Source organism: Prosopis cineraria, unplaced genomic scaffold, assembly GCF_029017545.1.
Source record: "Prosopis cineraria cultivar Desert tree isolate PC_DT_omini unplaced genomic scaffold, ASM2901754v1 PC10, whole genome shotgun sequence".
Classification (NCBI taxonomy): Eukaryota; Viridiplantae; Streptophyta; class Magnoliopsida; order Fabales; family Fabaceae; genus Prosopis; species Prosopis cineraria.
Genome location: NW_026555341.1, coordinates 13,440,269 through 13,466,776, shown reverse-complemented (window position 1 = coordinate 13,466,776; position 26,508 = coordinate 13,440,269). Strand labels below are relative to the sequence as shown.

Here is a 26,508-nt window from a genome sequence, read left to right as displayed (position 1 = left end):
TACGAGGATACTCCACTGCGGACATTCCTGCTGATATATATGCCTAACTACGTGAGAGTGATATCATTCCCGGCTTACTTATAAGCAAAACTTACTTCACGCTCAAGCCCGCATGAAGAAATACGTCGACTCGTATCGACAGAAGAAAGAATTCAATGAAGGTGACTTCGTCTTTGTCAAGCTTCATCTGTATAGGTAGCATTCAGTTGAGCTTCATCATAACCAGAAATTGAGCTTTAGGTTCTTTGGGCCTTTCAAAGTTCTTTAACGTATTGGGCCTGTGGCGTATTAATTGGATTTGCCTTTTCCCATGCCAAGATACATTCGATGTTTCACATCTCCCTCTTGAAATGCTATCATGGGGAAGTGCCTGATGTATATCTTCCGTTACCTTTGACCACGACCACAGAGTGTCCCATTCTGCAATCCACTGCTGTACTTACTGTTCGTCATATTCAAAATGGTCGCATATGGGTTTGTCAAGTTTTGATTCAGTGGGATGGCTCCCTTGATTCCACTTGGGAAGATGCGTCTGTTATTGCCTCCAATTACCCAGTGTTTGACCTTAACGACAAGGTTGAACACTATTAGAGGGGGCATTATCGCACCTCATCAGGATGAGTCAGCTGGAAGTGGACATGCTGGCTTGAGTGAGGGTCCTATTGTGCTGCAAAGGAGTAACAACTCGAGAAGGGTCACGTGGAAGATAAGAGAGAGAGGGGAATGACATTCAACATGAATAGGGTAGGTATATTAGGAATGCACTGTCTTCAGAGGGGATCATGTTGATTTGAATTGTTACCTTTCTTTCTGTTATCCTCTCTGAACTTTCTTTGCATTTTCCCTTTCTAATGCTTTTCTTTTGTAATTCACTGTTATTGGTGATCACCTTTTCCTCATTTAATAAAAAGAATTATCTCAAGCTGGTTTATCCTTATCTTGAGCTAATCATTGATAGTTTTCTTGAGTACGTGACATTTACCTCTCTAGTTATGTGTTGACACCAATTTAATTTACTACAAGTCTACAACGCTGCTAAATACCAATTAAATATTTAATAATAGTGGAGCTATATAACTTGAGTTTATGGGGTGCAGTTTACTTTTAAAAGGTTAAAATGCATAAAACTCTCCTGAACTTTAAGACAGTTGTATATAACTTTTCTTACTTTTAAAAATTTAAAATTAACCTCCCATAACCTTTAATTTTATTTTTCAAAACCCCCTATTGTTAATCATATTATTTTTTTTATGAGGGTTAAAATATCATTCAACTAAAAAATATTATTAAACAAAAATATTATATTTTAATTATTTATAGTAACTTTCTTATATCTTTTGGATAGTTCAGATATTGATAACAAAAAAAAAGTTATTATCATTGTATAAAACTTTAAATATTTACATTTATATTAGTTTTATCCAATTTTTTATTATCAATGGTGCATGATTTTATTGTTTTAAAATATAAATTTTTATTTATTTTCCATGTTAGATTAATGTAATGCATATGGCTAAAATATTTAAAATTTTATACAATGATAATAATATTTTTCTTTATATCAATGCTTCAACTATCCAAAAAAAATGTAAAAAATTTATTATAAATAGTTACACAATATACTATTTTTGTTTAATAACATTTTTTAGTTGATTGACATTTTAACCCTCATAAAAAAATAACATAATTAAGAATATGGGTTTTTGAAAAACCAAAATAAAGGCTAGGGAAGATTTCTGCAACTGTTTCAAAGTTCAGGAGGGTTTTCTACATTTTAGTCTTTTTAAAAATTAATAATTAAATATTAAAAATGTTAATTACATATTTCACAATATAATTATCACCTTGGTTTTATGTTTTGTAATAATTATACAAGATGTATATTCAATTTTTTCAAAAATAATTTCCTAATATAAGTCACAGCCTTGACCATTTTTTAATGATCTTTAGATCAAAAACGGCTTTTAAAAAAAATTATTTATCATTGCTATGGCAATATAAAAAATTTGACTGCTTAAATAGCCCTGGAATGGAAAGCACTCGTTTCTGCATTTAGGAATGTACATCATATGGGATAATTAATTTACACGAGCTTATAATTTCCTCAATTTGAAACTAAATTCCTACGAACTATTATTTAAAGTGAGTCCTATAATTTATTCTATTAGACATTTAGATTTATTAATACTTTAAGGTTAAAATTACTGAATTTTCGTTAAAAATGAAATTTAAACACTTTTTTATACGGTTATCTAATTCAATTATATTTAAGTATTGTTGGGTCTAATTGATAATGTATCTCACAAACATTTTATGCATTCACACGGACTCAAATTCAAAACATTGTTGATATGTTTAAATGCTTGTTGATGAATTTAAAAGCACTGTCAGGTCATAACAACTTCTATTAGGACTAACATTTATTGATAAATTTAAACATTATATTTTTATTAGATGATTATATAAATTTAAAATTAATTATATAGTTTTTATAATTCAAAATTAATTTACATAAATTTTAAATATATTTTATTTTTAAAAACTCTACAATCATATCCTTTTCAAAAAATTACATAAAAATACTAAAAATGAAAATGTAAAAATTAAATGAATACCATATTCTCTAATTATGTTAGGGTCAAAATAAGACATCATTTAGGTTATTTTTTTTCCAAATAATTCTTATATATATATATATATATATAATTTTTATGAAAATAATTAAAAATGTGAACATGTTATTAAATCAATTTTTTGTAAAAAAAACTATTAAATCAAATTTTCTATAAACTTCAATAGTATTTTTGTGTTGGGTAGATTAATCATTCATTAATTTTAATCATCAAGGATTAACATATCCAATAAATAAAACTCTATTTAAAATAAAATGAACTATAGGCATCAAATTCAAAATTGAGAAAAATTATTATAATATACAAAATATGATTTTTCTCACTCGAGAAAATTTGAGCATTAAAGAGATGGAAATTTGAAAACATTCGTTTTGTCCATTAGAGTCTTGTAATTAATACGAGAATACTTATATAGATTAGGTGCACCAAGTCATTTTTGTTTTGTTTAATTAAAATACTTTTAGTAATCTAAATAAAATCTTGTTTGATATTTTTAATTGATTTTATTTTTATAACAGAATACATATTTAATTTCTTATTTTTTCTCTCTACTATATCATTAATATAAAAATCAATTTATATTTAATGACATTTAAATATCATATTTTTATTAGATAAATTATAAATAATTAATGTGGCGCACTCAACCTATCTAAATATTCTCAATTAACACTACTCTTGAGCCTATAACCTATAATTAATTAGTTGAATATAATTTCTGAGAAATACATAGACATCTACACATGGGGAAAAGTAATGGTAATATTTATTTATAATATTATGATCGTTTTAGTCATATATATTATTTGTGTTTTTAAATTTTAAAATGAAGATACGGATTTACAAAATTATATTTTTCATTCTATCTTCAAATGAATATTTGTGTACAATAAAAAAAACTCTGCCAACAAGTGCGCGCTTATTTTTATACGAATCATAAGCAAGATTCTGCACATCCAAAGCCATTAATTAGTTTTGATATTAAAATATGCCTAATTGTTTTTAGCCCTTGTATACTTTAAAAAGGAAGAAGACAAAATGGCTAATTAAAATAGGCCTAATTGTTGTTAGCCCATGTAATTAAATGGCAAGTGCCTTAGAATATTCTATGTACTGTTCTTTTCTATTAGAAGCAAGTTGGAGTTTCAATTCGGCGAGAACCATGGGCGGAACTAAGATTTTTTTTTTAATAAATAAAGGAAAACTAAGACCAGCAACGACCTAGCAGAAACATTCAGCCTATTACAATCATCCTGCATCGACCTTATCACAATTGAAAGAAAGTTAAATTTATATATATTATTAACATGACATAAATATTTGGGAGAATTACAAGGAGGTCCCACATATCAAACTTAAATACTGCTAAGTCCCATGAATAAGCCAAATTAGTATGAAATCCCATGATCCTTAGGGGTAAATAATTTTAAAACTAAAAAGACCCATTTGCCCTTGGCTAATTTGAAGGGGAAAAACAAAGGAAAGAGGAAGCAGAAACCCATTTTTGCGCGTGATAAGGGCCCGTATTTTCAATTCTGAGGCATGATTGAAACTTCCCACTTTGCTTAAAATTAGTTACCGAAGTCCTTCCGATCAGGAAACATCATCTTCTCCTCCATTTTCATCTTTTGTTCGCACCTTGGCTGAAACTGAAACCTTCCGCCATTATTCTTGTGCACATTTTGCCATTCACAGTCCTTGTTTCTTCTTCGATTGTGAATGCTAGTGTTGATTGTGTGGATGAATCAGGTTTTCCTCTCCAGCTTTGTGATCTGTGTGTCGTAGAAGAGTATAGAGTGTGGTTCGTCGCTGCTGGAAGTTTGATTCACAAGTTCTCATCTCCCCTATTCCGTTGGCTTCTTTGTTTTACTTCCCTTGTCTATGAATGCTGATTAAGGTGAGAAGCATAAGCATTGAACTTTTCTTCTTGTTGATCTTGTATGCGTGGGTGTATGATTTAATTATCTATGTTGCAAATTTTACCTCTTGTGCTCCTGTACGTGTTTGATTGGGATTTTAAGCTATGAAAATGTTGAAGTATGAATGGTTGCAAGTTTTGTTTCCAGCTGCACCTTTGGTTAAAAAAGATAAACTTGAAACTCTGAAAGTAGGACAGCACTTGTGAAAAATGTTAGAAGTCTGCCTAATGAAATATCTGAAGTAAACGCTATTGAACAATTTGAAAAACCCAACGTGGATTCTCTTACTGTGGCTTGTAGTAACTTGTATGAGATATTCTTTCGAGCACTTAATTTTGTTGAAAGTTTGATATTTTCGTTATTTTCTGATGACAAGTAGGGTTAGGACATTAACAAGTTCACTTAGAAAATTGATAACTAGTGTACAGGGCATTAACAAGTGAATGGTTATTGGGTGATGACAAGTAAAGTTAGGACATTAACAAGTTTAATTAGAAAATTGATAAGTAGTGTACCGAGCATTGACAAGTATGTGGTTATTTGTTGATAACAAGTAGGTTTAGGACATTAAGAAGTTCACTCAAGAAATTGACAACTCACACATGCTAAGTTGAAGCATGGAGTGAGGACACTGGTTTTGACTCATGAATGGCGACATGATAAATGTCAAAGCTTATAAAACATCACACAAACACATTACACACTAGTTGAACCACTGTAACCATAGTCACAGAACTAAATCATGAAATTGTTCATTCTCCATCAAGTAGCCTTGTTCAAGTTTGAAATGCTAAGAAAAACTAAAAAGGAGAAAGAAGCACATTGATGAATTTACTTCGCTTCTTGCTGCAGAGCAGTTATTTTCTTCCAATCGTCTTCCAAAAACTTTTTGTGCAGAAGAGGCAATAGGATATTGTAAGAAATGAAAGTTTGAAAGTATAATCCACATTACCTTAATAGTCATGTAGCTATATATCTTAATTGTGCTTAGCATCCTTGCAAATGATTTTTCATTATTAAAAGATTTTATCATCTGATAAGAAAACAAGAATTCATATCTTAAATCTAATGCAGAGCCCTTTAAAATTACCTGTGTAATTAAGGGCACTATAGTTCTCCAGTAAAATCATATCTCCATGAAAATATACTATTTCCCTCCCTACTGTCACTAGTTTTTCATTAGAATCCTTAGCCCTGGAAACTCTATCTTGTAACTCCTGCATTATTTACAAGTACAAAGCATAGGTCAAATGGTCACTGAACCTTACATATTTTTTACTTGCCCTATATACAAAATGACACATGACTTTTACACAGAAAAACTTAGGGAATCGACAAGTAGCATTCAGAAAAGACTCATCCATGTTACCTGATGCATGTCTGCAGTAGGGTGAAGACAATAACAACTTGACTGAGGAAATTGACAAGTAGTGTACAGGATATTGACAACTGAATGGTTATTTGTTGATGATAAGTAAGGTTAGGACATTAACAACTTGTCTCAGGAAATTGACAAGCATGCATATATAGTTGTACATGTAGGTGGTTAATGTGTGTCATACATGTTGTGATTTTGTTTTTCACTAATATTAAACTGTGTGAATTTTCAATTGATTGTAGATGAAGGGAGAAAGGAAGGCTAATATTTCTAGTTATGCAAAGTTTGTAGAAGAATTCTACAAGAAGAACAAGGGGAAATATAAATCAATTGGCGAAGGACAGGGAGATTTGACAAAAGCATACGACAAGTTGTCACCAGCAAAGAAGGAGGAATACTCAAAGAAAGCAAAGGAAGAGAGAGGAGAGACAGTTGCAAAATATATTGTACCCTTTCACACTCATTGCTCTCCCAGTCAGTTTTCAGAGGTTGCAAAATATGTTAGGGGAAGGAAAAATTAAGGAAAATGTGCGAGAAGATTGGCTTTGACAAACTGTTGAGCATAGGATGCAAGAAAATACATAGAGATATCTGTGGAGAGTTGATGCAGGCACTTGACCCTCCAACCCAAGAAATATGCATTAGAGGGAAAGTAAGAAAAATATATGTAAAGGATGTACAAAATTTATTGGGTATAAAGAGTGAAGGTAAGGAGATAACTGGAGAAGTAGATATCAATGCCAAATCATTCAAGAAATTGAAGGAAACTTACTTCAGAATACCCTACAAGAATATTTTGAAAATGATAACATCCAAAAAAGAGGATGCGCAGTTTGAGTTATTGTTTCTAATATATACTTTGGGAATTTGCTGTGTCTAACAGCAAGTGTAGGGGTTAGTGACCGTGTTTTGAAGGTTGTACAAGAAACACATAAAGGAATTGTTTAATATGATTGGGCAATGTATGTGTTGACTGAACTATGTAATGAAGTGGACATGTGGAAGCAACAACTCAATAAAAGGAAGACAACTGAAAGGAATAATGTTGGAGGATGCATCTATTTTCTCATGGTAAGTGTGTGGTTGTAATTTACAACTTGATAGTATATGGATCATTATATCTTTAAAGTAACGTGTAAAAGTTTATATAGGGTTTATTGCTTCCAGTATTTTCCTCTTAGCCAAGAAGAAGCACCAAAGCTTGATGATGCCCTCGCATATTGGGATGAGGAGAAGGTTGTCGAAAGGGTAAAGGTAGAGAAAAAGAGCATCCGAGGCATATTGCATGATCCCATGAGTACATATGGTAGTTCTTCCACCAAGTCTTATCCAACATGTGCTTTTAGTCACTCGGTATGTATAACAAGGCATCTTATATTCATTTACCAAATTTTCCATGCTGACACATAATTTGTTTTGTAGGAAATAAGGAAGATGTATGCAAGAGTAGTGTCAACACTTGGTGAAGAGCTGATGAACCTACAAATGAAGCTTCTATAGGATTTAGAAACTATTGACAAGACAAAACGAGAGGGTGATGATATAGAAGAACAAGCACATAAGGATTCTGAAGAGAAGGACGAAGAAGAGGAAGAGGAAGATGATGAGGATAATTCAGAAGAGGCTGATGAGGATAAAGAAGGTGAAGGAAAGAACAAAGAGGTTGATGAGGATGAAGAAAGTGAAGGAAAGGATGAAGAGGCAGATAAGAAAAGCTCCGAAGAAGGTGAAGAAGGAGATGAGCAAGGAGTTGAGGAGAATGTTGAACTGGGTGAAGAGAAAGATGAGGAAAAATCTGAACGGGATGGGGATGAAGGAGAAGAGAAAGAAGCAAAAGAAAAAAGAGAGGAAACAATTTGTGTACATGAGAGCATGGATGAAGGAGGGGAAGAAGTAAAGGGGGAAGTGGGAAAGTTAAGTACATATGAAGATGAAGTAAAAGAAAAAGAAGCTGCAGAAGGAATTAGACAGCTCCAGATTGTAGAAGTAAGAGAACATAGGAGATCACAAAGGTTCAAAAGACCTGTCGTGACGTCTCCTTGAGTTAGACCTAGTCAGAGGAGGAAACTAGCTAAGAAGGAGAATTTATTTCAGATATGTACAACATCGTGTGATGAAGACGAGGGAGGGAGGTAAGTCATCACACTTGATCAAAAACCATACCACCTAAACTTTATTGTTAATCAAATGGTTTTTCTTTTCTTGAACAGGACCTTTATGCAGATGTATGCTAATTTCCTAACTCGTACCGAGCTTCAATGTCTTGGTGGAACCAGATGGATTAGTGATAGGGTATGAAATCTGTAGTCAATGAAAAAATTTTGCCAATATATAAATATTAACTTACTACTCTTGTGATTCTATTTTGCCAATTTTAGTTTATGACAATGGTTACCAGGACATTAGTTGGAGATCATAAAGAGAATGAAGGCAAAGTTAGGAGGCACATTTTTGGTTCAGAGTTCATGGAAAAAATGGTAAACAACCCTTAGTCTTGGACTGTTGTTGACAACAGCAAAGAGATGCTGCCTGAGTACTTGGGATATAATATTAGAGATTGTGACTTCATCTTTGGTCCACCCTATTTGTTGGCCATTGGTGGTGTTATGTGTTCGAGACCAAAACAAAGAACTTCTATGTCTTGGATTCATTGGTAAGTATTTCTAAGTACAAGCGAAGAAAGAAAAAGGATAAGAATATTAAAAAGGGTGAGAAGCTTGTCGGGAAGAAGAGGGACAAAACAGGACAAGCAGATGTGAAGGAAAAGCTAGCACAGGCTTGTGTATGTCTGCACTTGTCAGTCACTTCATATTGACTTGTCATTTCCTTATGCATAGTTGTTAATAGATATTGTTAACTTTTGTGCAAAGGGACTGCTTTCACCAAATGCTCCTGGCTGTTAAACCAAATTTATTTAGCAATGACACGAAGCCAAATGTAATTTGGCCTAAATTCTGAATGCAGAAGGATACGTGAGGGTTATTTAGTTGATGGATTTAGCTTATGTTTGAATTTGCTATGGCTTTTATTGAGTTGTCTGATTTAGTACTTTTATCATAAATTTTGATTGTAGTCATTCATGTAGTGTACACGTCATCACATGGTTACAGTCGTGGGATAACACTTACCTGGATGACAACGGTTATGTGATGTCAGAATACTCAGACGTACAAATGTCTTGTGAACTACTTGGTTAAAACATATGAACTGTAAACCCATGATATTTCTAATGTGACTCTTTTATTCTTATAGGACGACCTTCGACATATGAAGGTCAAACTATTGTGATGGCTTGTCAACCATCGTAACAATGAGAAGGAACCCATTGTGATGTCTATGTTATCAAGACCCCACAAGGACAAGAAGAGAAGATAGAAGGGCTACTCAAGCTATGCATATGATTTAGGATAAAATCAGGGTAGAGCTAACTGTGAAATTATACTTTGTAAATGTTCTTGCTCTGAAAATGTACCGTGGCTGTACTTACTTGATTATATAGTGTCATCACCTTTATAAAAACTATAATTTTAGATATTGCACTTTGTAAATGCTAATTTCAATGGTCATTTCCTTTTTTAATGCTTCTATCATGGTGTTCAGTGGTTGAACTTTTTAATTAGGACAATAATCATTAACAACTGGGCAAGGGGGAATAACAAGTTGGGTAGGGGGAATGACAATAGGGTGAGGTGTATTTACAACTCACTATGTTCCAGGTATAACCAGGGCTTTTTAATTGGGACAATAATCATTAACAACTGGGCAAGGGAGAATGACAAGTTTGGTAGGGAGAATGACAACAGGGTGAGGTGCATTCACAACTCACTAGGTTCTAGGTATAACCAGGGCTTTTAAATTGGGACAATAATTGTTAACAACTGGGCAAGGGGGAATGACAACAAGGAAAAGGGGAATGACAAGTTAGGTAGGGGGAATGATAACAGGGTGAGACATATTCATAACTCACTATGTTCCAAGTATAACCAGGGCTTTTAAATTGGGACAATAATCATTAACAACTAGACAAGGGGGAATGACAACAGGGAAATGAGAAATGACAAGTTAGGTAGGGGGAATGACAACAGGGTGAGGTGCATTCACCCCTCACTATGTTCCAGGTATAACAAGGCCTTTTTAATTGGGACAATAATCATTAACAATTAGGCAAGAGGGAATGACAACTGGGAAAGGAGGAATGACAACTAGGTGAGGTGCATTCACAACACACTATGTTCCAAGTATAACAAGGTCTTTTTAATTGAGACAATTATCGTTAACAACTGGAAAAGGGGGAATGACAAATTGGGTAGGGGGAATGACAACTGCCTATTCATTCACTATCAACAGGGCTTACACCAGTATTTACAACTTGAACATGTAGAGCAGGTGTACAAGCATCATCATCCATGCATTTACATAATATGGACAACCCATTCCAAAAATACCTACATGGGCTACATGGATATACTATACTTTCAGATGCATTTACAAAAAAAATACCATATGCATTTATAAAAAATATCATATGCAGTTACAACAAAATATTAGCTGCATAATCAAAAAAATTACATCTTCCCAATATTAATAAGTATGGATTAGGGTTCTTGCAGGTCCTGGAAGTATGACCAGCCTCATGACATCTTCCATAGTGATAAAGCTTTTTCTTTTAAAATTGAGATTCACGTCTTTTCATCTTAGGTCTTCCTAGAGGCCTTCTAGTCGTCGGTGGCTACAAGAATGTTTGGCTTAACATATTTGTTACTGTTAGTGCACCTGACCGTGGAATATCATGTGTGGACATAGGCCTCATGTTGCGAGCATAAATTTTCTACTGTGATATCAACTTATAGCATTCATCCACAAATGTGTACACATTTCCATGAATCAGCTTTATTGCTACACATACATGTGCACAAGGTATTCCACTCATTTAGCATGCCAAACAACTGTACTCATATTTTGCAATATCTACAGTCAAGTGAATTACTCCATTAGAAGAAAAGGTTTATACTGAGATCTAATTTTCTCCATAAAATTGTGCATGCAAATTTTCAGCCCTTGAACTTGCTCCATCAGTTTTGCCTCTATATTAGGTCCTACCCTATCTTTCTAATTAATCATGGCCATTTTGGATGCTAACATCTTGTTTGTCAATTTCTCCCGATGCTCATGTATTAAAACATCAATATTGTGCTTTCAGCTCCTTCACAATCCAAGTGTTAAATGATTCAGTAAGATTTATTGTAATGTTATCCCATCATTTATAAGGAAAGTTACATTGTGCCCATCGATCTACATCCCCTTGAGCTTCAACCCATTGTGCCAATTGTGGACTGAATAATCTAAGGTTCCCTATGGCAATATTAAATTCTTCCTCATGCCTAGCATAAGCAATAGCATCAAGCAATTTTAATGTAGCCTCCTTACTATTCCTTGATGTCCTCCTCTGACCTCTATTAATTTTTACATATTCAGCACTAAAATTTTCCTTCACATGACGGTAGCAATATGCATGTCTCTCGCCACCAAAAATAGCTTGGACAGCCCCAACAATAGCATTATGCATATCAGAAACTAATGTTATCTCAACTGATCTTGTGATATCTTTGACATTTTTAAGAAACCAAGACCAATCTTTAAATGTTTCCCTACTCACAATAGCATATGCTAGCGGAAATAGGTCATTGTTCGCATCATAAGCAGAAGTTGCCAACAATGTTCCCTTGTATGGACCGCTTAGAAAGCATCCATCTATATAAAGTATGTGTCGACAACCTTCTAGAAAACCCAAAATACAGCATCCATATGCAATGAATAACCTCTCAAATCTGTTGCTATAGGCTTCCTATTTCACAACTTTTGTTGTATCAGTTTCCCTTAATCTATCATAAATCTAAGGGATTATCATATAAGAATCTTGTGGAAGACCATGTATATCTTGCAATGCTTTTCCTCTTCCCCTATATGCTTAACTGTATGTCAATCGAACACCATACTCTTTATACAAGTCTTTCCAATTTCATTCATATTCTTGTCTATAGTAGACCTCAAAGCATCAGCAATAATCAGCGAAGTTAAATTTGCTCTTGCCGGGTGTGAAACAATAAGCTTCTCCTGTGCATTGTGGATGTGCTCACCATTAAATCTTGTTACCCTCAAAAAGTCACTATACTTTCTTATTGAATATATTGTAATATTCCATGGTCAACCTTCAACCTTGTACTTAGCAATGACCTTTTTTGTATTGTTCTTCTTAAACTTGTATGAAAACTTATGCCCAATACTATACCTATAGAAAGTTTGTCTAAAGGCCACTGCATCGATAAACATTTGGCCCTTACCTACAAACAAGTCCTTTCATTTCGTTGAATTCATTTCAGGTATTAGTGTAGGCACTGTTTGTACAACACATTCTAATGGCAAGTCTTCAATCCTAGGACACAAACTACATGGAGATAAAGACCCTTTATTTGAACCTCCCAATAAATTATCAATCCTTAAAAAATTACAATCTGAGCACATTAGTAATACTACATTTTAATATTATATATGTTAACAAAAATAATTAACACAACTTACACAAGTTGGCACTCAATTAGGTTATCCATTGAAGCTTGTGTAGTGTCATTTTCATTTTCAACTGCATATACATGTCCACTTTCTTCATTATACTTAATTAAATGTTCTACTCGATCATCATCAATAAGATCTACAAGTGTGCTTTTGTCAATGCTAAATGTGAACTTCATCTCACTTCGAATGCTTTCGCACCCCATAATTGTTGATAACATTCTTCTCAACTCTTCATAACTTATCCCTTCCTTTATACTTCTTGTTCTTATACTCCCACCCGTATATTGCATACTACCTTGGCCATTATATACAATTTTTCCTCCAATATGAAAAATACATAATAGATGTTTCCCAGAAGTACTAGCCATCTTTCATGTCAACCTACACCATACACAACATATTGACAACTACCCATAGCATTTTAATTTCAGTAATTAACAACACACACAAGTTATTATCAATCGATGCTGCACACAACATATTGACAATTACCCATGCCATATTAACAACTGAAGCTTCATATATTAACAGCACATTTAAGGTATTCTCAACCTGCACGTCACACAACATATTGACAACTAGCCATAGCATGTTGACAACAGATGCTTCAGCTATTAACAACATATCTTACTATCTCATGACAGACTCATCAGCTCAACCAGGTAGTACTATATTCTAGAATAAACTATTACTAATGCATCCCCAATGACCACCTATGACAGATATATCGACCAAAGAGAGAGAGAGAGACCACCCATGACTTATATACCCATAAGGACAGAAAGAGAAAACCCTATTCTACCAACAAACCATAAAATACTAGATTAAATGATTAACAGGGAGTATATGCAAACTAGTCTCATTATTTACTTACTTTCGTAAGGTCACAATATTAGATTCTTTGAAGCTCCAACCTAGGTGCAAGAATGTTCGAACATAGGCCCTCTTCCTTCACAGACTCCTACATACCTCAAACTAAAGATCATTGCAAGAATGGGTTCATCTTCTAACTATAAGTTGATCCTTACGTATGCCATTCTTTATCGCGCGCGAAAACCAGACTTCTTTCCTCTTTCCTTCTTTCCTTCCCTTTTAAATTAGCCAAGGGCAAATGGGTCTTTTTAGTTGTAATATTATTTACTCGTAAGGACCATGGGACTTCATACTAATTTGGCTTATTTATGGGACCTAGCAGTATTTAAGTTTGATGTGTAGGACCTCATTGTAATTCTCCTTAAATATTTTGATGTATATATTTATATTTAATTTTATAAATATATATCTCCATTTTTTAAATTTTTCTTATTGATTTTTTATGACATAAAAATCATTGATTATTATATTTATGATAAAATTTTTGGCAATTTTTTTTCAATATAAACTGTCATTAAGTTAGTAAAAATTTCATCCTCCCTATGAGCATTAAATGATTTAAATTTATTCTTGAGATTTAAAGTTCTGTTTAATCTAAGAAGTTCTATTATTTACTTACTAAATTTACTATTTAATTCTTTCAATTGAAATCGTAGTAAATAAATATATCAACACAATAATGAAGCTAACTTGTCACAAATTTTTATGTTGATAAGATCGAATTATATGAAAGTAAAAATCATTCATATCATAAATTTTAATAACTTAGTTATTACAAAAAAATAATTTTTTTCTAGAAGAACATATGAACCATAACATTTTAACTTGTGATTTTATGCTAGATATTTAGCATATAACATTCAATATATTTTGAAATTTTTATTGACAGATTTGAAAGTAAAACACATCTAAATAAGAGTTTTTGCACAACACAATTAAATATATATCAAAAGATCCATTGTTAACTAACTATATATAGTAGATTGTCATGGGGGAAAAATACCTATACATATTTTCTCCAAGAGCACCAAGTTCATTAAGTGAATAAGAGTGCAAAAATATTCATAAATTTGTTTTAACAAGTGTAATTTTTCCCATACCATGAAAAATAGCAAATGTCAGTTAGTTTTGACACCTAGCATGATTGTGGGACCCAACCTACAAAGCAAACGGATGTTTGCCATTTTTTACGGTCCAAGAAAAATTGCACTTAATATAACAAGTTTATGAATATTTTTACACCCTTGTTCAGTGAAAGATATTGAGTGCATTTGAAAAAAAAAATACTTTATGAATCTTTTTCCCTTTAACGTCTTAGTAGAAGGTTTAATAAAGTGACAATTTATATATACTCAATTATTAATAGACATGATAATATTTAATTTTGTTATTGATGTAAAATAGGAAGGGGAGAGGGGAACAAAGAGAAAAGAAAGAGGAGGGAGAGAAAGAAGGAGAGAGAATACCGAAACTCTCAAAAATTATCATTCAATAATATTTAAAAGTTAAATACAAATGAAAATGTGCAAAAATGATAAAATAATAATAATAGAATAAAAAGTTTAAATTTAAATCCTAAATCTAATTTAAAAAGATATTAATAGGATGATAATATCCTGTATTATTAAACATAAATAATTATAAGATAACAATAAACTAAAATAAGAAATCTTAATTCTAATAGATAAGCATCTTTATTTGAATATTCCTAATAGATAATCCTAATATATTAAATAAATCTTAATTATTTTAATTAATCATTATCCCATATTCCATCATTTCTCTCCCACTTGAAAAACTCATCTCCTAATGAGTTAAAATTAAGGCATAAATTAGTTGAGGAGGGATGGGTGTGATAAAATTTCACCTACATGCATAGATATGAAAATCCTTTCCAACAAGTGAGATAGCAACGAACTGCATAATGTGTAAAACAACATTGATTATTTGAAATCTTTGGAAAACCTTTCCAGCAAACAAGATACTATTGAAGCTTTATGTTAAGTAACAAGACATTCTTGGTAGGTGTAACTTATAGATGAGGTGAATTTGTACTAAGGCGAGGTTGGTTTTGACTAATCACAACTTGAAAAGGTACAATTTGCATAGGAAGTAGAGGAGCCTCTAGTGGAGTTTTTAATGTAGCCTATAATGATAAAAGTGCTAGAATGGACAAACCACTCTCATGATTAGACTTCACAAGGGTTAATATAGATTCCTCTGAATTTAAGATAGGAGTTTCAACCTATTCCCGCTTGATTGCTTATTTATGCTAATTTAGTGATTCCAAAATTTTTTGAAAACTCTTTTTTATTTTTTCAGTTAAATGTGCACATCCTTGAATTTGATATTTCAATTCAGTATTGGATTCAGCATTGCGACGTTTGACCTCAACTTTTTGCCTTTCAAATTTAACATCAAAACTTTCATCCTCAAAAATCTGTTGTGCTTATTTAACCTTGTGATGTTCTTCATAACCACACCATAGGTCATATGCATAGCAATATTGTCATTATTTTTTAATTATTTTCCTCTGGTAGCCTTCGTTATATTGTGGAGCCCAACACGTCAAGGGGGGGTTTCATACCAAGTTTGGCACTCGCTGCATGGGCATTTATGGCAATATCCTATATAACATTATGAATATATGAAATGAAAATTACCCTTCAAATATTTTATATGATGATATATATGTGGTTTTAGGGAAAGTCTAGGTTATTTTATGGATCTTAACCAAAAAAGTAACATAGGGAAGGGGGTGGAATTAAGCTCTAATACCAAATTAATGTAAAACGGAAGAAGGGGAGAGAGGAGCAAAGGGAAGAGAAAGAGGTGGGAGAGAGAGAAAGAAGGAGGAGAATAGTGAAACTCTTGAAAACTCTTATTCAATAATACTCAAAAGTTGAATATAAATAAAAATCCTTACTCTATCTATAGGTTCTAAAATGATAAAATAATAATACAATTAAAAATTTAAATCTAAATCTTAATTTAATTCAAAAAGATATTGATATGATGATAATATCCTATCTTATTGAACATAAATAAATCTAAAATAACAATAAAATAAAATAACAAATCTTAATTCTAATAGATAAATATCCTTATTTAAATATGCCTAATAATCTTAATATCTTAAATAAATCTTAATTATTCTAATTAATCATTATCCCATATTCCGTCTCTCTTTATTTTATATTGTCAGAACCGAAAAAGCAATGCAGATGCAATACTAAGACATAAAGTTGAAACTAGTTTCCATCCCGGCTCCACGCCGGCAGCTGCTCCGCCGTACTGCAGGTGAATGCTATCCAATTCAGCTTCCGCAAAAACCACCTTCTTTTCCTTCGGCTTTAAGAAAGGGTACATCACCGCCTCGCGTATCGTCGTGTGGCCAAATCCCAACACGTGTCCGATCTGGTGCATCGCCGCCGACTCTATGTCCACATGCTTAGCGTCGGTCGGCGATGCCCAGCTCTCATTGGAGTCTAAATAAACGACCAAGTTGCCCTTGTTGTTATCGAACCTGGTGCCACCTACCACTCCTTTCTTCCCGTCCAATGGCCGGAACATGATTTGAATGTCAGATTTGTTCCACAACGGCGTCTCCGTGAAGGACAATCCCGTCACCTTGGACCACCGGTCAAAGGCATCTGAGAACGCAGGCCTTGACAACGTCGTATCATTTTCTGGAGAAAAAGCATAGGTGAACTCTTTCTTCCCAGTCGGCCACCACGAGTTATTAAACGTCATTGTGCCATCCTCCATGATAATGGAGACGTCATTTATAATATCAGGAACGCCGCATCGCGGCGTCATGATCAGCGAAACAGTTTTGATGTCAAGCTGGCCGCTGGAAACGAGACCGAAGGTGCTCTGAAACTCTTTTAAGGCTGACTTGAACTCATTCGTGTAGATATCGGAGATGTTAGGGGTATTAAGGTAATTGTAATAATCAAGGTAGACTTTGAAATTGGATAAGAAAGTGATATTTTCTCCGATTTGATAACTAGTACGAGCCGCAAGACGGGATGATATGTTGGAGCGGTCCAAGAAATCTATCCATTTCTTAAACCTCTGAATTGACTTCAAGTAAGAAGTTACAGGTAGTGGTCTTACAGGTGGTGCTCTGAAACTGATGGAAGATGAATTTAAAAAGAGAAGGGATAATGAAAGGAAGAACAGAACGTAAGCTTTGTTTCTCATCACGCTCACTTTTTTTTTTTGGAACCTATTCTTTCCGAAAATGGTGTGTTTGTTTGGTGTGTTTTTAGGAGAGAAAATTTGAGTGCTTAAATAGCCATGGAAAGCACTCGCACGTTTCTGTATTATGGGTTACTTCTTTTCTGAGAAATTTCTCTCCTGCGATGGACATTTGCATGGAGACAAGTTGCAGGAACGTAATTGTCGCTAAAGAACAAAATATTGAATTCAATTTAAATAATGAATAATTTTTTTTTTTTGGGAAATAAGAGATAAGAAGTTAAGAACCCGATGTACTTTAAATTATTGGTTTAAAAGTATACCGCCCCAGTTCATTGCCTCATTCTACAATTTATGACTCTCAAAACAAAAATTTACATCCTTTTTTTTGCCAAAAAAATCTACATCTGAAATTCATTAATTTATGAAAGAAATTTTGTTAAATACAATATTATTTGAAAATTGTTTTCTTCCCAAATTAATAAATCATACTTGAATTCGTGTTTTGAGGGCTGCGAATAAGGGTATAAGAATAGTACATCATCACTCGATTATTATATGTTTCACAAGTTTTTCTTTTACAAATTAACAAATCTCAGTTGAAAATTCTTGTTTAATTTTGATAATTGAAAATTATGAAATGAGAGTAGTAAAATTTTAGATCAATTTATTAAAGAGATATTTCGTCTTTATTTCATATTTTCAAAATTTATTCTTTATAATTTTATATATGATTTTTTTGCGCAGAGACAAATTATAGGAACGTGATTATCATCATATATAAACACGTGTGTGTGATTTTTTTGTGGTGACAAATTACAGGAACATAATTATCATTTTATATATGATTTTTTTGTGCAGACAAATTAAAAGAATATAATTATCATTATATATATATATGGTTTTTTTATGTGGAGATAAATTACAGGAACGTAATTATCATTTTATATATGATTTTTTGACTTGCGACGGTAATTCGGAAACATTCCTCTTGAGCCTATAACCAATAATTAATAATGTGCTCAATCTAATTTCTGAGAAATACTTTGACATCTATGCATGGAGAAACGTAATGGTAATATTTATTTATAATATTATTATCATTTTAGTCGCGCGCGCATATATATATATATATATATATAATATTTGAATTTTTAAGCTTTAAAATAAATATAAGAATTTATAAAATTATTTTTTCATTCTATCTTGCAAAGAATAGTTGTATATAATAAGTGCGCGCTTATTTTTGGATGAATCACGGGTAAGATTCTGTACAAAGCCATTAGTTTTAATTTTAAAACTTGCCTAATTGTTCTTAACCCTGTATACTGTGATAAGGAAGAAAACGAAATGACCAATTAATTATTGACAATGAATGTAACTAAACTCGCAAGAGACTTCGAATATTCTATGCACTGTTTTTCGTTTGAGGCAATTTGGAGTTTCAATTCGACGAGGACCAATTGTGCAAGAGAAAGAGACTATGTACGCGGCTGCTCCGAGCTAAGCAAGTCTCACTTTTGGACTTCCATGCATACATTTTTTTCTTCATTCAACCCTATTTATAAGATATTCTTAATTAACCAGGAAGAAAACGAAATGAGTAATTATTGATTGACAATGACTATAATTAAATGACAAGAGTCTTAGAATATTCTTTGTGCTGTTCTTTTACATTTGAAGCAATTTGGAGTTCTATTCAATGAGAAGTTGAGAACCACTTGTGCAAGCGAAAGAGATCAGATTATACCCGGATGCTCCAAGCAAGTCTGACTTTTGGACTGCGATCGATGCATACTGTTTTTAATTCAAGCCTAACAACTAGTTGAGTTTGATTCGATTTAGTTTGATGTGATCGGTTTTGGTTAGTTTTGAACACCCTTAAAACTATCCACGCACTAACATGTAATACTACTCCTCATCTACATCTAATAGATCTAGACTATTGGTTTAGGATAAATGGTTTTGAAAAGAATTTCAAGTTAATATTTTCATAAATTAAAACATGATAATTGACGAATGTAATAGGTATAGACATTCATGTTACCTCGTCCGCATTCCGCGCTGGATTCGCTTTCTGAAGGCTATACGTCAGTGGAATTTCTTAGAAATACTGTAGCGTCATGTTTTAATGGTTAATTGAAAGAAATAATTTTTTCCACTTTTGGATAATAATATTATTTTGTTTTGTTTACAATCAATAATATCATTTTAATCGTATCTATAATATTGTGATTAGCCTTATTTAATGAGGAAATCCAAATGACATATATATGCTTCCTCTTATTCATAATATAGGGTATTTTTTGGAAAATTATTTAATTTAAAAATAAATGGCATTGGATATTTCTTAATTTTTATTTATATATATCCTTTTTTTTATTTCTCAAAGTTATCCTCCTAGCTATTAGAGACAGAGTCATGCGTTAAATGTGGTCACTTCTTTCAATGAAGATTCAAATATTAGTTTATTAGAGTAAGAATAAAATAGATCCTTACATTTTTTACTATTCTTTTTTAAAAAGTGATGCATTAAAATTCCAATTGCTATTATTAAGATATTTAATTATATAACATATTAATAAAAGTATAATTTAAAAAGATTTATAATCTTTTAAAAGATTGATGTTTGAAGGAGTCGTAATTGACATGCAAGCACTTTCCCACCCATATCGTCAGTAGTATTACATATGCATATGCCAAGTTGCCAACATAAAAACAAGGAAGTTTCCGAGGCTATGCAATCGTGATAGCCATGCATAATTTTATTTATCTATTCATTTATTTATATTATTAAACATTAAAATATATATATATATAATTGGGTCAGATTCGAGCTTTGTCGAGTCTAATTGATGGTAGCTCTAACAAACATTTTCTGCATTCACATGGAGTCAAACCTAACCCCACTGATCAATTTAAATTCTTGTTGATAAATTTAAAAGCATTGTTGGGTCATAACCCCTTCCATTAGAATTAACGCTAGTTAATGATTGCCAAAAAAAAAAAAAAAACATTTGTTCATAAATTTAAACACTTTTATATTTTTACTACATGACTATATAACTTTAAAATTAATTATATAATTTTTATAATTCATAATTAATTTACATAAAGATTAAAAATAGTGTTTCTTTTTAAAAAATCGGCAATCATATCCTTTTCAAAAAATTACATAACAATGCGAAAAATGACAAACTAAAAATTAAATGAATATCATATTCTCTAATTATATATATTAGGGTCAAAATAAGACAAATCATTTAGGTTATGCTTTTTAAATAATTTTAAACGTATAGAATTTTTATAAAAAATTAAAAAAATATAAACATGTTATTAAATCAATTTTTTGTGCAAAATTATTAAATCAAATTTTAATTTCTATCAAATTTAATAGTTTTTTGGTTTTGGGTAGATTAATTATTCATTAATTTTAATCTTCAGGGAATAACATATTTAATGAATAAATCTATATATAAGATTTTAATTAAAACAAAATAAACTATAGGGATCAAGTTCAAATTAAAAAAACTATAATAATATGTGGAATTATTTTCTACTATCATTTCGAATATGATCTTTGTCACACGAGAAAATTGAACATATATAGCGACGTAAATTTGAAGACATTCGTTTTGTTCATTGGAGTCCCGTGATTAACACTACTAATCTTGAGCCTATAACCATTAATTAATTAATTGAATATAATTTCTGAGAAATACTTAGACATCTATGCATGGGGAAAAGTAACGGTAATATTTATTTATAATATTATACTATCGCTTTAGTCTTATATATTTGTGTTTCTAAGTTTAAAAATAAAGATACGAATTTATACGATTATATATTTCATTCTATCCTGCAATGAATATATATATATATATATATATCTATATATATTATAAAAACTCTGTCGACAAGTGGCCACTTATTTTTATATTAATCATAAGTAAGATTCCGTACAAAGCCATCAGTTTTGACTTTACAGCTTGCCTAATTATTGTTCCTGCCCCTTGCGAGGAAGAAAACGATGTGAACAATTGATGACTGACAATGACTGTGATTAAATGGCCCCGCAAGAGTCTTAGAATATTCTATTTATTGTTCTTTTCCATTAGAGGCAACTTGGGGGTTTCAAATTGCTGAGTACCATGCATCTTTACCAAAAAAACAAATAGAAAAAGAAAAATCGATGAGTACTAATTGTGCACGCCAAAAGAGACTATACCCAGTTGCTCCAAGCAAGTCTTAACAATTAGTATTTTTTTAAGCAAGACTGAAAGATTTATAATCTTTTAAGAGATTGATGTTTTACTTTTCCATTTCGCCACCAGTAGTACATGTGCGTATGCCAAGTTGCCAACATAAAAACAAGGAAGTGATGCATAATTTTATTTATTTATTTATATTATTAAGAAACAATGTCAACAAGTGGGCATCTTATTGTTAAATGAATCAAAGGTAAGACTCTGTACAGGCGTTAGTTTTAATTTTAAAACTTGCCTTATTGTTCTGAACCCTTGTATACTGTAATAAGGAAGAAAGCGAAATGACCAATTAATTATTGACAATGACTGTAACTAACTTTCAAGAGACTTAGAATATTCTATGCACTGTTCTTTTCCGTCAGAGGCAATTTGGATTTTCAATTCGACGAGGACCAATTGTGCAAGCAAAAGAGACTATATCAGGATGCTCCGACCTAAATAAGACTGACTTTTGGACTTCCATGCATACTTTTTTTCCTCCGTTCAACCCTAATTAACAGTATTTACTCCGCCTTCTTAATTTATAAGATATTCTTAATTAACAAGGAAGAAAACGAAATGAGTAATTATTGATTGACAATGACTGCATAATTAAATGACAAAAGGGACTAGATTTTATCAAGTCAAATTAGAACAAATAGACTTTAACGTATCATCGGCTGGCCCATGGCATTGAGATTGTAAGTCTCCTGAAACTCTGTTAAGGTTGGCTCAAGGTCTTTCGTGAACTGGTTGGAGTCCTCATTATCATAGAAAGTGCGATTAAGGAAGCCCATGATTTTAAGAGTGCGTTTTATCTTGGACACGTCGCAGCAGATTTTTCCTATTTCAACACGAGGCAAGTTTGGGCTAATCTCAAAAACCTTACACGTTAAAAACAGCCACACTCGAAATAAAATTTCCTATGCTTCTCGAATGATACCGGTAGGAATAGCATGTCACTACAAAAAAAAAAAAAAACAGACTTTCAGCGGCAACTTGCAGCAGCGACACTAAAAAGTCGCCGTTGATTCTCAAATTTTAGTAGCGCCGCTGAAAGTGTGACTTTCTGCGGCGACAAGATATAGTCGCCGCTGATTGTCAGACTTTTAGTGGCGAACAAATGCATGTCGCTGCAGAAAGTCACACTTTCAGCAGCTACGTCTACTGTTGCCGCTGAAAGTTTAGAATTAGCAGCGACTTTCTAGTGTCACCGCTAATTGTCAGCATTTTTATAATTTTTTTAAAAAATTATTTTGTAAGTTTTAGCCGCGACCTACATTTTTATAATTTTTTTAAAAAATTATGTTGCAAGTTTCAACGGAGACATACAAGTTGCCGCTGAAAGTTGAGAATCAGTGGCGACTTTTTAGTGTTGTCGTAATTGTCAGTATTTTTATAATTTTTTTTAAAAAATTATGTTGCAAGTTTCAGCTGCGACAAAAGTCGAGAATTAGCGGTGACTTTTTAGTGTCGCCACTAATTATCAGCATTTTTTAATTTTTTTAAAAAAATTATGTTGTAAGTTTCAGTGGCGACAAAAAAAATCGCCACTGATTGTCTGCATTTTTATAATTTTTTTACTAATGTATAATCATCAGTATTTTTACTATTTATTCTTAGATATTTTTTATATTATAATTATAAATATGAATATTAAAATAAATAATATAACAACCTCAATAAGTAAAAAAATTAAAATAAATAATACAAATTGTATTGTATCAATTATATTTATAGTTTACTTTAAACAAAATAAATAATATAACTTGTAATTTTATAAATTAAAAGAATTAAATTGAAGTATTTAAGGATAGTAATGATATTTTATAATATTTAATATTTAATATATATGTGTGTTTGTATAGTTTAATAATGTGTGTGTGTGTGTGTGTCTATATATATATATATATATATATTTAATTATGCAATAATAGACTACAGGTTCATTCCAACTCGGTGGCAAAATGGTTGGATACAAAAGGAGGAGGTCATGGGTTCAAAACTTGGATGAGAGAACTTTCAAAATAGAAATATAAATTGATGACATAATGACACGTGTGGTGAGAGCAACACATAAAGAGTGACATAGTGCCACGTGGCGTGAGGTGAGGACGACATATGGAGGATGATATGGCGCCATGTGGTGCGAGGTGAGGCCCTATGTAGAGGGTGACATGGCGCCACGTGGCCATATGGAGAGTGACATGGTGCCACATGGTGTGAGGTGAGGGCGACACGTGGAGGATGACATGGTGCCATGTGGTGCGCGAGGTAAGGCCTTACGTAGAGGGTGATATGGCGCCACGTGGATGGTGACGTGGTGCCATATGTGTAAGTGAACCAATATTACTTTTCAGCGGTGACTTTTTAGTAGGTTCCGCAGCGACAAATGCCGCTGCTGATGTGTGGTTTCTGCGGCAACATTTGTCACCGCCTATTCTCAACCTTCAGCTGTGACTTTTAATGTTGTCGTAGATTGAATTAGCGACAAGAGTTCTCGTGTCGACATTGTGGTGACTTTTTATTGTCACTGAAAACTTTCAATGGCGACTTTTTGACTTTCGGCAATGACATTTGTTGCCGCAGATTCTCAATTTCAGCGACAACTTTTATTATCACTGCATATTGAATCAGCACAGGAGCTCTCGTGGCAACATTGTGGCAACTTTTTATCGCCACTGAAAACTTTTAGCGGCGACTTTTTGACTTTCAGCGGCGACAAAGTGTGTGAAATGCATTTACAATGAGAATGGACAAAGTAAAGACTAGAAATTAATGTAGAAAGAACTTTTAACAATGATTATTTTAAACTTTTAAAGTTAGTTATTAAGAGAAAGTTAAAAAAAGTGAAATGAAAAGTACACTTTTCATGTTGGTTATTTAATTGACATGGAAAGTCCCAACAAACAATTGAGATTTATTTAAAAAATAAACTTGTAATGATAGTCATTGAAAAACTATTGTTAAAAATTACTTTCCACATTAAAAGTTTTTTTAACAATGGTTTTTCAATAACTATTGTTGAAAGTTCATTTTTAAAAAAAAATTCTTTGTTTTTCTATACATTCAAAATTTAAAACTTGTAAATTATATATAATACACAGCAATTATAAATAGCTAGTTAACAGAACCAGAATGACTATACAACAAGTTACAACTATACTTAATATATATTTACAACTAAACTATATATTTGTTCAACTACTAAAACACTATAGAATTTTGTTGAACATCTTCACTTTGAAAAGTAATTTTGGAGAAGTTGTTGAAACAAAATATATTGAATGCTACCAATTTCTTTTTCATTATAGATCTATGTATTATCAAAAATCTAAATAATAAAATTAATTAGTATAACACCTTAAAGAATTAAATACAATAATTTAAACTAAAATAACAAAACTAAATACCTCTTGTAATCTTTCAATACTTTCAACTTGAATTACCTTATACATGTAATAGATATCATAATATCCAAATTTTGTGCTTCGTGGCTATCTATGACATTGAAATAAATGAAAATTTAAAATTAAACCAAAACATGAGAGGAATAATTAAATATGAAAGTTAAAGGTTCATACTTACATTCAAGCAAATCCATTCCACTAGTGATTTTTGCTTTGTTCTCCAAACGTAAACATATAGTAAATCTTAAGTGTACTATTCATTTATGAATAAAAAAACATTACAAAAGTAAAAATATCCCTAGAAGTAAAATTCTATATAGATAAAAACTTACTTATTGAAAATTCATGTTAATTCCTCACTTGATGTTCCACCTAAAGAACAAAATTACAATATGACACTTTAATTCAGGCAAAGAACACAAAGTGACCAATGATAGTAGCAATATATGAAAATTTAAATGGGTATTACATAATACAAATATATATGTACACATATACACATACACATTCATGAATAAAAAATACTTGGCTATCAATAATTGATGCTAAATAACATGACAATTTCATATCCAACATATGATTCATCACATATGTCATTTTGCAATATACTATGTTGTGAGCTTTCCAGTCATAAATGTAATGTCTGCCTTGACATTACCAGAACAATACTCACACATCGTTATGATAACTAGGATTTAATAAAACCCCTTACCAAAGCTACCATAACTCAAGGGTTTAAAATAATTAGTTAAAAACTTGGGATCCTAAGAAAATCCTTTTTAAAATATCGTTTGAGCTCAAACCATAGTTAAAAATCAGTTAAAAGCAAATATAAAAGCATATAAATCAAATCACTTTGAAATAGACTAAAGTAAGCCTTCTAGCCCTAATTTAGTCCATTAGTCACGGCGGATGGCATAGAGGGACGAATCCCTCGAGGGCCTCTTGCGCTGCAGTATGACAATCATGCGCTGTGGTGCACACCTGCTATCATGATAGTAGATTATTGTCATGACTTTTCTCCGAACTTTTAGAGCTCACCATTTCGCCATTCAACATTCGATTTGAGCGGTTTAAGTGTCCACACGAAACTCTTTGAGTCCTCTAGCTAATGGCACCATCTCACACTCAAACAATTATCTGTTTAAAAGACGAACACCTAAACCCAAAATGGTTTGTTTTTACAACAAACACATACTATGGTGTCCAACTCACAATACACAATGCCATTAGCCCCAAAGACACCTTGATCACCTCAAATGCAACCACATA

The 26,508-nt window shown here is 32.1% G+C and overlaps 2 protein-coding genes across 2 annotated transcripts; one reads left to right on the top strand and one right to left on the bottom strand.

Annotated features, from left to right (window-relative positions):
• The first annotated feature begins 327 nt into the window (after positions 1-327).
• On the top strand, positions 328-9,218 carry LOC129322427 (uncharacterized). Its single transcript, XM_054968755.1, has 10 exons — positions 328-576; positions 6,173-6,418; positions 6,922-7,001; positions 7,112-7,283; positions 7,431-7,942; positions 8,141-8,222; positions 8,309-8,407; positions 8,599-8,712; positions 9,041-9,097; positions 9,183-9,218. The coding sequence occupies exons 1-10, from the start codon at positions 328-330 to the stop codon at positions 9,216-9,218; spliced, it is 1,647 nt and encodes a 548-aa protein (XP_054824730.1).
• A 7,130-nt stretch (positions 9,219-16,348) lies between these two features.
• LOC129284417 (metalloendoproteinase 1-like) lies at positions 16,349-17,648 on the bottom strand. The gene has a single exon (XM_054919896.1). It carries the CDS (start codon positions 17,580-17,582, stop codon positions 16,578-16,580), a length of 1,005 nt encoding a protein of 334 aa, XP_054775871.1. The 5' UTR covers positions 17,583-17,648; the 3' UTR covers positions 16,349-16,577.
• Positions 17,649-26,508: the final 8,860 nt, after the last annotated feature.